The 14,303-nt window shown below is 33.2% G+C and overlaps 1 protein-coding gene across 3 annotated transcripts in view; it reads right to left on the reverse strand.

Annotated features, from left to right (window-relative positions):
- Window positions 1–14,303, reverse strand: part of NIPBL (NIPBL cohesin loading factor) — a 204,324-nt gene that overhangs the window by 56,347 nt on the left and 133,674 nt on the right. For all 3 annotated transcript variants that reach the window (XM_070774754.1, XM_070774752.1, XM_070774753.1), the window contains 6 exons: window positions 11,497–11,679; window positions 6,885–7,082; window positions 6,570–6,641; window positions 6,384–6,473; window positions 4,695–4,798; window positions 1,770–1,856 (listed from right to left, as the gene is read on the reverse strand). In XM_070774754.1, the coding sequence (XP_070630855.1) occupies window positions 1,770–1,856; window positions 4,695–4,798; window positions 6,384–6,473; window positions 6,570–6,641; window positions 6,885–7,082; window positions 11,497–11,679 (734 nt within the window). The remainder of the gene's footprint in view (window positions 1–1,769; window positions 1,857–4,694; window positions 4,799–6,383; window positions 6,474–6,569; window positions 6,642–6,884; window positions 7,083–11,496; window positions 11,680–14,303) is intronic.

The raw sequence follows: 14,303 nt of genomic DNA on the forward strand, positions 1-14,303 counted from the left end.
ACAACTGATAGACTACATTTTAATTTATACATCAGCAATATGCATTACAATTGGGAAAAAGTGACTTTAATCTTACTTTTAAAGTGAAAATCCTTCTATCACATCCTTAGTTATAAGATATCGACTTTATATTCTAGGAATATTTTCATATGCATGCTAAAAGCATAATATATGTAAAGCAGAGCAGGGCTTTTATACTAAGGCCAAAAAACTCCATCTCTAGCTTTCTTTCATTTTACTACTTATACATCCACTAAAAAAGTAACACAAAATAACTTTTCTTTGATATTGAAACTTTTATTTGGAATAGTCAGTTACGGAGGTTCATCACTCATGTCAAACATTAAGGCTTAAAAGCAACACACTAAAAAGTGCTAAGGTTTTCAGGAATAAAAATAATTTCATTAAAAGCGACTCAGCGAGTTCTCCAGAACTTTGAACTCTAGATTCTTGCTATTTACCACAGTTTCTTGCTAAAATATTAAACACACACACACATACACACACACACACACACACACACCCCCCTTTTAAGACTAAAGATGTAGTATTGGGTTGGCCCAAAGGTTTGTTTGGGTTTTTGTAATATCGTATGGGAAAACCCGAACAAACTTTTTGGCCAACCAATATACTGTCACTATAGTTTCTCTAATCCCTTAGGTTTATATGATTCAAGAATTATTTTAAAAGGGCATTGGAAAAACACGGATATATTTAATAAACCACAGAAATACCAACTGAGATTACTTTTCTAAATTCCATGTAAATCACTTAGCACTCCTGTGCCTTTTGAAAACATCAAGAACACTTCCTTTCTGAGATATAATCCAGTTCATGTGCTAAACATATATACTATGTATGTATATATGAGAATGGAAGTATTATCTATCAATCAATAATACTTGCTACCAGTGCTTCTCGTTGGATGAAAATTGGACCTTTTTCTGTTTCAAAAATTTTCTATAATATACTATTTTTATTATCAGTCATTTAAAAATAAATTTCATTCACTCAAAATATTCCCAAATTCTTATCTTTTACATTAAATTCCTATAAGCATTAGTGTTTGAATTTATTAATTGTTAAAGAGACACCAGGATCAATTCAAATGCACATACGGTTTTGAAAGTCTGCTATAAAGGTTAGAAACGCAGACCCTGGTTTATATAAACCATTATTATACCATGTTGCTACCGCTTTTGATAAAGCACACTAAAATGTAATGACAGCTGCAGTTAACATTTATTGAGAACTTACAATGTACCAGACACTGTTAAGCAGGTTACATGAATTAATTGAAGAAACATCCCTCCAACAAACATTTGAGCTAGATATAAAAATAACACATAAGGATCAATATTTTAGAATACATTAAGAAATCACCATATGGTTTCCAACTATTTAGTTCTCAAGGGAAGGTCAAGAAAAATAATTACTTCCTACCAACATTTTATAAATGAAAAGACATTTTAAAGACTCATCCACTTACAAAAGGAAGAGCATAATGTAAGATTAAAGAATGATCCTTTGAACTGAATGAATTTACATCTGTCATCATATTTATTTATATCAAAGCTGTCAACTGATAATGTGTAACATTAATTTTAATGTTCTATTAAATTCTAACTGCAAGGCTAAATGTGAACTAGTAAATAGTGGCAACAAGTTCAAATTAATAAAATTTGGAATTTTCCCTATAAATCAAAGTTCCTTATGAAAAACTGTATAATTTAATAGAGTAAAATTAACAATACAGATTTTAAACTTACATGATTTAACAAAGTGGAGAGCTTTGACCCATCTTGAATATTCTTTTCCAAGATATTTAGGACTTTCACAGTTTTGTCAGTGGAAAGCTGAACAGAAGCAAAAATTCTTTTATCAATCATTGGTAAACATAATAAATTACTCAAGAAATATTCTGTACAATTATTCCCCTTAGCTTATGGATTATACAGCATTAACATTCGCTCACAGAGTGGAAAAATAAAATTTTCTCACTTAGCTCCTCCACTCAGATCTGAATTATGTAGAGAATTAATTACTTATTTTTGAAAGAACAGCAAACGGAATGGGCACATATGTATGTTTCTAAGGCAAATCTCACCATATAGCTAGTTAAGACTGCATTTGTTCTGGCCCTCTGCTCTGTGAAAGTGACACTGAACATGCATATGATCGCAGAGGCACCCACACACTCTCCCTAAATATTTCCTTTGTTGATTTTTTATTTTTAAAAACACCTATTTAATTTCTTACAAATAATGTTTTCTGTATTTAAAAAATTAGTAGTCATTGTAGAGGTTCTACCAGGAAGCAACCATTACCCATTCCTTTGACTAAGTCTCCTTTTAGATCCCTATCAGGTAGCTAGGACTCTCAATGGAATCAGTCAGAAAAGTAATATGGGAGGATCAAAGTGACATCAGGTATATTTTCATTATTTCTATACTGGTGTATAGAAAAAATTTCCCCCAAATATATTGCTTTAGATAATTTCACAACAGATTAAACTACTGAAACTTTTGGTAAATTATCCATGCTTTGAAAATACTCAGTAAATGCACTTTTTTGAAACAGAAACACTACATATTTTGAAATAGAAACACTATAGGACTTATGACATAAAACCTAAAGGGGGCATTGGCATTTCGGAAAACTGATGCCATATTTGTATATACAAAAGAAATCAATATATTCCTCACTGCACATAGTAATATCAATGTGAACCAATAGTACATTAATTCTTGGGTAATCATGTGAAATGTCTGTATAGCTTTAAAATCCTAACTCATAAAACTTTTGGCACTCTCAGTGGGAATGTGAATTGGTGCTGCCACTATGGAAAACCAGTATAGAGGGTCCTTAAAAAAGTAAAAAACCAATCTGTCATAATCAAGTGATTCCACCTCTAGGTACGTATCTGAAGAAAACAAAAGCACTAACTTCGTAAAATATATGCATTCCCATTTTTACTGTAGCATTATTTATAATAGTCAAGACATGGAAGCAACCGTGTCCATTCATAGATGAATGGATAAAGAAAATGTGGTATGTGTGTGTGTGTGTATATTTAGCCATGAAAAGAATGAAATCTTGTCATCTGCAACAATATGCATGGACCTTGATGGCATGATTCTAACAGAAATAAGTCAGACAGAGGGAAAAAAATGCCATATGATCTCACCTGTATGTGGAATCTTAAGAAAAAAAGAATTTATAAATACAAAGAACAGATTGGTGGTTGCTAAAGGTGCGAAGTGGGGGTGGGTGAAGTAGATGAAGGTGGTTAAAAGGTACAAATTTCCAGTTATAAGTCAGTCCTGGGAATGTAATGCAAGGCATGATGAATATAGGTAACAATACTATGATTTATATCTGCAAGTTGTCAAGAGAATAGAACTCTTAATTCTTATTATTCTCATAATAAAAAAAAATAATGCAACTGTAACTGTGTGTGGCCATGATGTTAACTAGATTTACTTTGTATCCTTTTCCAATACACACAAATATTGATTTGTTACACTGAACTCCTGAAACTAATATAAATGAATACAAAATGAATAACTGATATTTTAACTTTGTAAAGAATATAAAAATATTTCCCAGTCTACTTTAAAACTAAGTAAGTTTAATTTTTGACAAAACAAATTCTTCAGATAAATATAATCTTTCATTAAATCTTTTACTATGCTTGAAGAACAAATCATTATCTATACATTACAGACTAAGAGTACAAAATTTTGTAAAAGAGGAGCCTGATAAGGAGGGAAGAGGATTTTTTTGAAACTGTATTTGCATAGTAATCATGCAGTAGTTTAGGAGGTGACTGCTGGATCATAAAGATCATGGGAAGCCAATCTTGATGTTGTCACTATTGTGTGAAGTATTATTAAGGAAAAAAATTTCTGTTATTCCATTAGTGCAATGAGACTACTTGGCAACAGACAGCTCACAGGAAAGACAATCCATAGAAGTTATTATGAAGCCTGCAACAATGAGATTCTGTACTTATTAACAATTAATGTGTTAACAGACACAGAGAATAGATTTGTGGTTGCCACGGGGGAGAGGTGGTAGGGGAGGGAAGGATTGGGAGTTTGGGATTGTCAGTTGCAAGCTATTAATATAGGACGTATAAAGAACAAGGTATAGCACCAGGAACCATTTTCAATATCCTGTGATAAACCATAATGGAAAAGAATGTTTACAGATGTGTAACTGAATCACTCTGTTGTACAGCAGAAAGTAACACAACATTGTAAATCAACTATATTTTAATAAAATAAACCAAAAAAAACCCCCCAACAATTACTGTGTTAAAACCATGGCTTAACTCTTTCAATCAATGTAAATGACTAAAGGAAATGTTAAAGAAAAATTTAGTGTATTTCTGTATTTAAATACTTTAAATATTTGAGACAATGAAAAAATAAACAGTGACAAAAAAATCTAGGACTGTGTCACTTTGAATGCAAAAATATGATTTTTCTTTAGAATAATTTGCAGAATATGCCTTTGATTCAAGCCTTGTCATTTTTTAAAGAAATAATTCTGTCAGATTCTCAGAAAGAAACAATGAATTGTCTTTTCATCATTACTTACTTTATATAAACTTTGCAATTTACCTTTAAAACTTTAATTTCAAACATGAAATAGTAAGTAAATTTATAAATTTTACTTTAGTGAGATACCTTATCCATTATACCCATTGCTTTAATTTTAGCAGATTCACTGCCAAGTTCATTAAGCTGATGTTTTCCTAAGAGCAGTTCCTGAGGAATTTCATCATCATCACCTGAAAAACCAATTCAAACATACATAGTTTAGGTAAAATAAATAGCTCAAAATAGTTAGCTTTAGTTAATAAAATTTCTGCATATATACAAACAGATGTAAACAAACAAAAATAATATCCTAGGAGGCCTCCATAAACCTCAAGCAAACCCTGAATAAAAGAGGACAAAGATTACAATTAGACTTCTGACTAAGATGGGAAGAGGAGATAGATATCTTATCTTTACTACTTTATGACCCTTCTCAAGCAAACTTTCTGCCCCAGCAGGCTGACCTGTATGGACTACATCAACAGTCTCCCATGCCCTCTGGCTTCTGTTTGGGTTCAGCCAGTGGGATGCCCTGTCAGAAGATCAAAGAGAAGGAGAGTGAGGTCAGGGTATTTCTATTCCTGACTCCTTCCTTGCAAGGTCTCCTCAAGCTGCTCATGTCCTCTGACCAAAAGAACACTTGTTTTTACAGGGCAACCTATTCTAAAACTTTTTCTTTTCCTATTTATTGACTGAGTTCTATTGACTTCTGTTTACCCTTGCTCCTTTGGGTACAGGGGTGGTAACAGTTCCAAGTCTGTTAACTTTGGGTTTCCGCTCTATTCTGCCCCTATCTTTGTAATCTTGGTCTCTTTGTAAGTAACTACTCAAATTATTTTAATTTGAGAATGCCATATGACTTCTTGTTGGTATCTTAAATGACATGGAAGACAGTTTTCCAGCACACAATTCTAAAGTTTTGGAAATGATGAAGTGGATATTCTAAGTAATCAGGGAAAGAATTAATGATACTTACACAAGTAACTGTCACAAATACTTTTAAAATAAAGGTAATATACCTTTTAATGCATTTTTAAACAGATGTACTCATACTAGAATTACTGTACTCCATCTAGCTTTTGTATAAATTAGGCACTAGTGTTTGTATCTACTGAAAGTGGAATAAAATTGTTGAGAGCAGCTCTAAACAATGTAAGCAGCTTTTTAAAAAAATAAACCTAACATTTTTACATCTGTAGGTATGACCCATATATATTATTATAAATTTAACACAACATTACATTAACCCTATTGTATTCTAATTGCTTTACAATTTTGTTTCCCACACTGGATACGGAATATGTATGTAATACATACGTAAAGCCTGGGGCTGGGGTATTTATGTTTGCATCTCTAGCACTTAACATACTACTGACAACCAGTAATTATTCAATAAATACTGTCTTTTAGAATAAATTAGGTAGGTTCTCATTTCTGCATCTTTGCTCATATTAGTACCCTTCTTCTCTAGGACCTACTCAAGTTTCATCTGCATAAAGGCTTCCCTAATCTACTATGGTAGCTGTACTCTCAGGACTCTTAAAACACTATCAGTACTAAACTAATTTAACACTTGAATTTTATACCAACATTTTCAGTTACTTGATAACACAGACTAGATTTGATGCCACACTAGGTTTCAACTTCTTAAGAGCACATATCATCCCTCTGAATCTACTAGAATAACTGGCAGAAATCTTAACACACAGGTAAGTAAATACATTTTAAATTGAGTTTATATTTAGAGGTAAATAAATATATTTTAAATGATTTTACCAAATGCAGTAAAATCCATATCTTCTAAGTTATCCAAAATATTCTCTATTGAGGCTGTGAATCTCTTAAAAGTTGAAGAATCCATCATTTCTGCAAAGGAAGAAAAAAATCCAAAACTTAATCATCCACACTCCAAGTAGAAAACTGAAATTGATGACTATGAATAAAGATAAACTAAAATGTTACCTTCGGGTGTTAGTTTTGGTTCATAAGCTTTCCGCTTCTTCTGTTTTTCTTTTTTCTTCATTTTTCTAGCGACTAAATGAACAAAAAGAAATACTGAAATGCAGTAATAACAACCTAAAATACTTCTATGTCTACTTTCTTCCTGAACATTAATTAAAAACTTGAACAATAATCACTGCTAATACACAAATTTTGTCTTCATTAAAAATTAGGAGTTGTTAATTAGCTCATAAAAAGGTATAAAAATTCTTCGAAGTTAAAACCTTAAATTTAACATCAGCTTAAGTAAGAAATCCATTGACACTGATGAATTACCCTCACTAAGGCTGGGAGGAGGAGAATAATCTTCCATGTCAGAATCTGATGGGCTTCGGTTTCGATAACGACCACCACCTGAACTTCTTCTTCCTTCATGAGAGTGGCCACTTCTCCTATGATCCCCAGAGCTTCTTCTGTCACGCTCTTCATATTCCCAAGCTTTATCATCATCTTTTTTATGTCGTTTCCTAGAGGCTAGAAGCAAATCCCCATGACAAATAATTTACCTCACTTAAAAGACTATTAAAACTTGTACTTTAAAAATGAACCACATGGGGCGGGGGGGGGGGGGGGGGGGGCGGCGGCGGGATGGGGAGGTAGAATCTTCATTTGTGTGAGACTAGGAAATTCTGAGTCATTCTGATTAACCAGAAATATAAATTATGGTACAGAAATGGTATCACTTATTTTAGCATTTATCTAGATTTAGAAAATTTTACATGAACTTGGTTTGCTAATGAATATAGATAGGAATATTGTGGAAATTAAATCACACTGTTCATTTTAAAGAGATATTTGGTGAGTCAATAATATCTAAAACTCAGGATTAATTAAGGCATGTAAAACAAACTTTATCTAGAATTTGATAAAAACCAGAAACACTTTAAAACATTTGGATTGCTGGTGGGAAGTGGGGTTTGGAGGAAAAGTAAACTTTTGAGAAACCGTTACAGACTGTGGGTAACCATGTATACTATCAATTAACAGCCAAGTTAAGCCCACAACATAGCTATAAATTCAACAGAGTTGATAACCTAACATCACGAGCTACCAATACAAAGACACAATAAACCTATATAGTTGTAAATACCCACACACTGAATTCAGTTCTCCAACAATATACTTGCTTAAACCCAAAAAGACAGCTTTTAAGTTTATGCATGCTAGATAAGCATATTTATGTATGTTACCTTCAATCCCTTCCCCATCCTTCCAGAGGTATAAGCATTCTGCTAAAATCACCAGTACTGACAGGAGCCTCTAGGCAGAACTGGCAAACAGATTTCATCTGACACATCAACTCTGATCAACCAGTAGTAGCTGCCCAGAGCAGAATGTTGAGAATAATTCTGAGCCCTGAGACAAAGCACCATATTTCAGCAAGAAAGACTGATTAAAAATGTCTGTCCAGCGAGACTCGGAAGGAATACAAGTGAAAAATATTCAGCACATCTGTTCTAGGATATAACAATATCAAGTTAAAACCAGGATAGAGAACTGATGTGTTCTACATCCTGTGATCATACACTGGTTGTTGAAGTGACCACTTGTTGCTGACAGTGAATTACTTTCTAGTCTGTAGTCCTGAACCTGACTCCTTTGCTTATCTTGTGACTTGCTTCTATTTTAAATCCTAACTATGACCAATACCCAAGTTCTTCACAAGAAACTGTTGCTTGAGTCCCTAGTCCTCTACTTGGCTTATATTTAAGGATGCCAATCTTTGGTTCATGTACTCAATCTACACTTGTGCCAATGTCTTATGTGTGGATAAGCAATGTCTATGCGTGCTCAGTTACTTCAAGTAGTGTCCGACTCTGTGACCCCATGGATTATAGCCCACCAGGCTCCTCTGTCCATGGGATTCTCCAGGCCAGAATACCAGAGTGGGCTGCTATGCTCTTCTCCAGGGGATGCTCCCGACCCAGGGATCGAACCCGTGTCTCTTATATCTCCTGTACTGGCAGGAGAGTTCTTTACCACTAGTGCCACCTGGGAAGCCTTTTGCTTATATATAGCATTCATTAAATATTTTTTCAAAAAGTACTGAAATACTTACTTTGAAGAATGATAATTAACAAGTGAGTTCATTCAGAAAGTAGTATTCTTTGATCTCAAATATGACTTATGAGTTTTTATATAATTTCATAAGAAATCTATTTCAAGCCTTCAATTCTATGAGTAGGAAATGCTTGAAAAACTTTATAGTTAGCAAGTAGATATAATATGCTGAAGGACAGGGAAGCCTGGTATGCAGCATTCCATGGGGTCACAAAGAGTTGGACATGACTAACTAAACAACAACAATAATATGCTGTATTGGTGGTAATTTTTATAGGTCTTGGAAATTTCTGTTTCACATCCATTAAACTAAGAAAGTTGGAAAAAAAAAAAAAAGAATGGCAAATTAAGGGGAAAAATTCAACTTCTATGAAACAGTGTATATAGAAACAAGGTTCTATCAAGACCCCAATTTATTATGATTAATCTGTCCATTCTTATATCATTTGTTATCTTGGAAAAAGTAGGGGAAGAACCCAGCATAACTCAATAGGGTGTGTAAAATACGACTTGGGCGTTTTCCATGCTCCCTTTCTAAATTTCACCTATGTGCCCCTTTAACATCTTAAATCTCCCCTCCTTCTTCCCCCGCAACCAAGTTGACTTTATAATTGTACATGACTATCCATATCTGTGTGGCCCAACTTTTAAAGTTAACCCTTAATAGTTCCCCCTATCTTTCAACAAAATTATTTTCTTAGTTTTAGATTTTTAGGAAACCAATTTGATTGAACTGCAATAAAATTTTGTTTCATAAACATCTCTCTCCCTCAAAACAGCATAATGGTTGCCACTTAAGTTCTCATAATAGTTTCACATTTTGTACTGTACTCCGTTTCACTAATTTTTTGCTATGGTATAATGATGACAATTTGACTGTTTATGACAGCTACGAATTGGAATTCTTTCATCACTCAAATCAGTGGCCACAGAGTCAACTTTTCTAGTTACTTGTATAGAAATAAACCCAAAAAACCAGGAAGCTATTCTAAGATCTCCTGAAAAACCCAGAGACACTCCCCTTTTCCCAAGCAGAAGTTGAAGCTCAGGTTCCCTAACTAATATTAGGTTCAATATCCTCAGACATATATATGAGATCCATGGCTTTTAAGATGAAATTATGTGCTCCCATGAGACAACATCTCTCATCACAGAAAGCAAAGAAGAGAACAGAGGCTGCAATGACAACAAACATGAGGCATGTGAGGCTCTGTCCTCTATTTTCCATTTGATGGGCTTTTCTGATTATGCTACCCTTTTTACTTGACTGTGAGGTAGCTTCAGAATTCTCACCAGCTTAGCAATGCAGGCAGCCACTCTCAATTAACTGGAGTTGAAGTGTGACTTGAAACCAGTCTGCAATTAAGGAACTCCTTAGTTACTCCCTTTAGAAATAGATGGGGTATTAGGGGAAGAGAGGGAAAGTGAAGCAGAGGTATGTATATTAAGGGCAGTGAGTTTCTGGGCCACCAGATCTCCTTTCTCCTCTCCCTTTCCAGACCATATGTTCCCATATAAACAAAATATTTAATTATAATAAAAACGTATTACCTTTAGCCATTGAAATATACTGCATATAAATACATCTCATTATAATACAATAACAATTATACATATAATTAAATGTCAGATTAATTTTGCTGCATTTTATTTCAATTTTAAAACTGTATTCAGAGTTGTTCAGTATTCATAGTCTACTGTTCATAGCTCAAGAGCTCACAATATTGAGAAGATCAGAGTAAATGAACATTGATCAAAAACTTTGGAGGTGAAGGGCTTCCATCAACAATAATACATTTAAAAATGGCAGCATGCATCTGTCCTTCCTGCCCTTGCTTGTCACACCTCAATCTACAGATACTAGGTGGAAAAGGTAGAACACACTGGTGGTCTTCCCACTTCTTTTGGTCATAATGACTAAGTCAGTTGGCACACAAGTGAAGATCTCCCATAGTCTGTTTCCACTGAATGCCGTTTAAGTCAAACAAGGTTGCTGACCCCTCTTGGCTAGGCTCAATTCTCTTGCTCCAGTAGAAGGAAGATAGGGATAAAAGAGAAGAACTTTTTCAGTGGACCAGTAGGAAGACAGGCGAGGAATAGCAAGTCTAGTGCAAAGACAGGTGATCACAGTGTTGTAGAGAGGTAGCTGTGTAGTGAAGAAGCCAGCTCTGGAAAACAGTGAAACAAGGGAGGAATTCCAGGACACAGCTGGGCAAAAAGGAGAAGCCAGGTCCAAACCACACAGATAATTGGCAATGTGGCTAATCCATTCATAATTTAGTGATAGTATGGTTTAAAATATTTCTTCATCTGGCTATCTCCTACGTGTCCTTCAAGACTCAACTCTAGTGTCACCTCTTCCAGTAAGTGCTCTCTGAACCCCAGTATAATTTTGATGCCAATCCAATTAATCCAATGTGCTCCCACAGCACCCTGGATTTACTATTATCATTGCTGTACGCCTCACTGTACTTTAACTGTTTACATATTTCCCCCATTAGACTGAAGATTCTTCAAAGGTGGGGTCACATACTTGCTATATTTTTATTCTCACTGCCTAAGATATAGTGGGAGCTCAATAAATGTTTGCTAAATGCATATAGAAACATACCTGTGTTACCTGACACTTATTATAACTCATTAAAAAATTCTTTTCTTGGTGCCAACTGATCTCATCTTTCACACATATTTTAAGTATAAAGTAAAAACTTGCTATACTATTTATTAAGATCACTATTCTCTTGCTAACCCAAAAAATTATAAATGAAACAAATACATCAATCTGCTTTTTAATTCTAAAGTAATAATAAACTCATGTGATACTTACATTCAAAAGTTTCATCACTATCATTATCTTCATCTGAACTGATTTCAGCATATTTTGGTTTTTCATTAACTGTGCTACGCTTGCGTTTATTCATTTTCACACGTTCACAAAGTGGCATGGTGGATTCAATTTCTGCCAGGAGTTCAGGGGGTAATTCTTTTAACACTGATTGATCTATACTACCTATTAATAAAAGGTAAGAAAAAACATAAATCTGAAGATAAAAGGGAAATTTTAACTGTTAAAACACAAAATGAAATATTATGTAAGTTTTCTAAGTTATATTTGTATTTTAACAAAACACATTCATATTTATAATTAGTCTTAACCCTAAACTGATAATGCAGTTTTTATACATATTATCGGCATAAACAACTTTAAAAACAGATTCTTGCTATCATAGCAATAGAGGGTAGTTATATTATCAATTTTTGATATAATTAGTGCCTTCGTTTCTCTGCATTGACTGAGACCCACTTGCATTTTCAGGTGTATCTGTAGTAGGGTGTATACCTCACATTCTTGGTAGCACTCAAATTTGTTTTAGAGTTCTGGAGCAGTTAGTTTGAAAGTGATTACATCCCTCAATATAAATGTTAAGAGTTGGAGAGGATACCTGTCACCTCATTTTCTTCTATATGATCCTGGTGGTTGTGTATGGTGTCTGGGACAAGATTTCATATGCTTTTACCTATCTTTGTCTATGAGAGGCACAGTAATACCTTTACTATTACAGAAAATTTCCTCAAACAGCTAAACCAAAATATGTGTTTAACTGAAGATAACAGGAACATGAAAGGCAAGATAAATAGAAAAAAGCATTTTAAAATATAAATGTCAACTGAAAAGGGTAAATTCAAATCTGTTATGAAATAAACTCATATTTTTCCATGAAAGAATACAGAATACTATTAGAACTATTAACATAATATTTACTATTTAATCCTACACACATATACACAAACATACAAATAGCTGCTAAGAAGAAATCAATCCTTAACATCCTGTTGAGAGCTTAAAAATAAAGTAGAACTAGCAAAAGTTATTTACTCAGGATAATTTGTCCTTGATGACTACTGAAGATGACAATTTTAACTTACTTTACTTACCCATGTAAATCTTTGACTGGAAGTATAAAAATGATGTCTTACCTAAATTTTAAGAACTGGGAGTGAAGAGTACCTTAGTGGTTTACAGCAGTAATATTAGTAACTATAATCAACATTAAGACCATAACATTCAAATGATAATAGTGCTTATGTAAAGATTAAATATAAATCATCCCAAAAATAAATAGGTACTGGTTAAGACAATTTAAACATCACAAGAATATACAACACTAATAATTTAAGATGACAAGACATAAACTATCAGTCTCAAATGACAAATAATCCTTTTATTCATCATGAAGAAGGAGTTATTTCGGTAACTGATTAACCTCTATTCGTCCAAATACACGAATAACAACAATTTACCCAACAAAGATATAAAACTCATGATGAGTAAAATCCCAAAGACTTCATTGCTTAGAATTGTGACATACTAATGTTGAACTTTATCTATATATGTCATTTTCAAATCATGTAATATTCCCTTGCTCTTTCTTAATTTAACTGTATTGTATCAGTGAGGTTCACTTTCTAGAATATTAGTAGAGGTAAAAAAAAAATCAATTTCAGTTTTGGATCATCTTCAGTGCCAAGGTGAACATACTCTTCATCTCATTTACAAATTCTTAATGCTCTTAACACCTCCAACTAAATATGTGGTTTTTTGATGGAAGGATCATGTCTTCTAGTATATACTTTCCCCTTTCTACATCTATAATATTAAGTATGTATATGAAATGGTCAGTTAAGTGATTTCTGACTCTGTGGTTCACAATTTCTTATGTTCACTTACAGATGTACCACCTGTATAGTTTCAGAATTGCTGTATTTTATACAAATGAAGATAGCTCCAAATTTTTTAAAGATGGAAATTCTTTCTTTTTGTATTACATGAAACATTATAACTTTTGGGGATTTATAAATATGGATAATCCAAAAAGTATCTAGCTTTTAGTTCACCATGAGATTTTCTTTTTTTTTTTTTTCACTATGAGATTTTCTGAAGAAGCAGATTTGCCTGTTATGTTCTACTTAAGATTAAAATTTCCATTCATAAAGATATGCTGACTTGATAAAATATCATAGAATTATTCTTCAGATAAATATACAATAAATAATCAAGGGTTAAGATATATATGGGTACTTGCTCTCTCTTTACAATGGTTCATTATATCCCAAGAACAGGGACTTTGCTCTCTTCATTTTTTCTTTTAAAAAAAAAAAAAAATCACAATAGCCAAACATGGAAAATTTATACCTTATATCTGATAAAGCAGGTAACAAAGATTATCATTGTAGTTTACCATTTCTAATTCCTTAAATTAAAAATAATACTATCAGATTTAAGACCTCTACTATTCTGTACATCATTTTAACTTCTGCATAAAGCTGAAAGTTACAGCAACACAATTTAAAGACTTCGTGTTTCATTTCTAAAGATCATCCAACTAAAAGAAGAAAGTCCAGCAATGGTTAATGTCTCTCAATGTACTGTCCTCCAAAAGTGGACCTCCTCATTTTGAACAGATATATCTATTTCACAGATTTATGTATTTTCTGTATTTCTTCGTTTTCATCAAATACTTTATAAATGGACTCAGCAAGGCCCCTTGATTATGTAGGGTAAGCAATAAAATGCTTGACATTACTATGTCAGAATCTTTAACACACTGAAAACTGGATAACTGACTCAGTTTC

This window comes from Bos indicus, chromosome 20, assembly GCF_029378745.1.
Source record: "Bos indicus isolate NIAB-ARS_2022 breed Sahiwal x Tharparkar chromosome 20, NIAB-ARS_B.indTharparkar_mat_pri_1.0, whole genome shotgun sequence".
Taxonomy (NCBI): Eukaryota; Metazoa; Chordata; class Mammalia; order Artiodactyla; family Bovidae; genus Bos; species Bos indicus.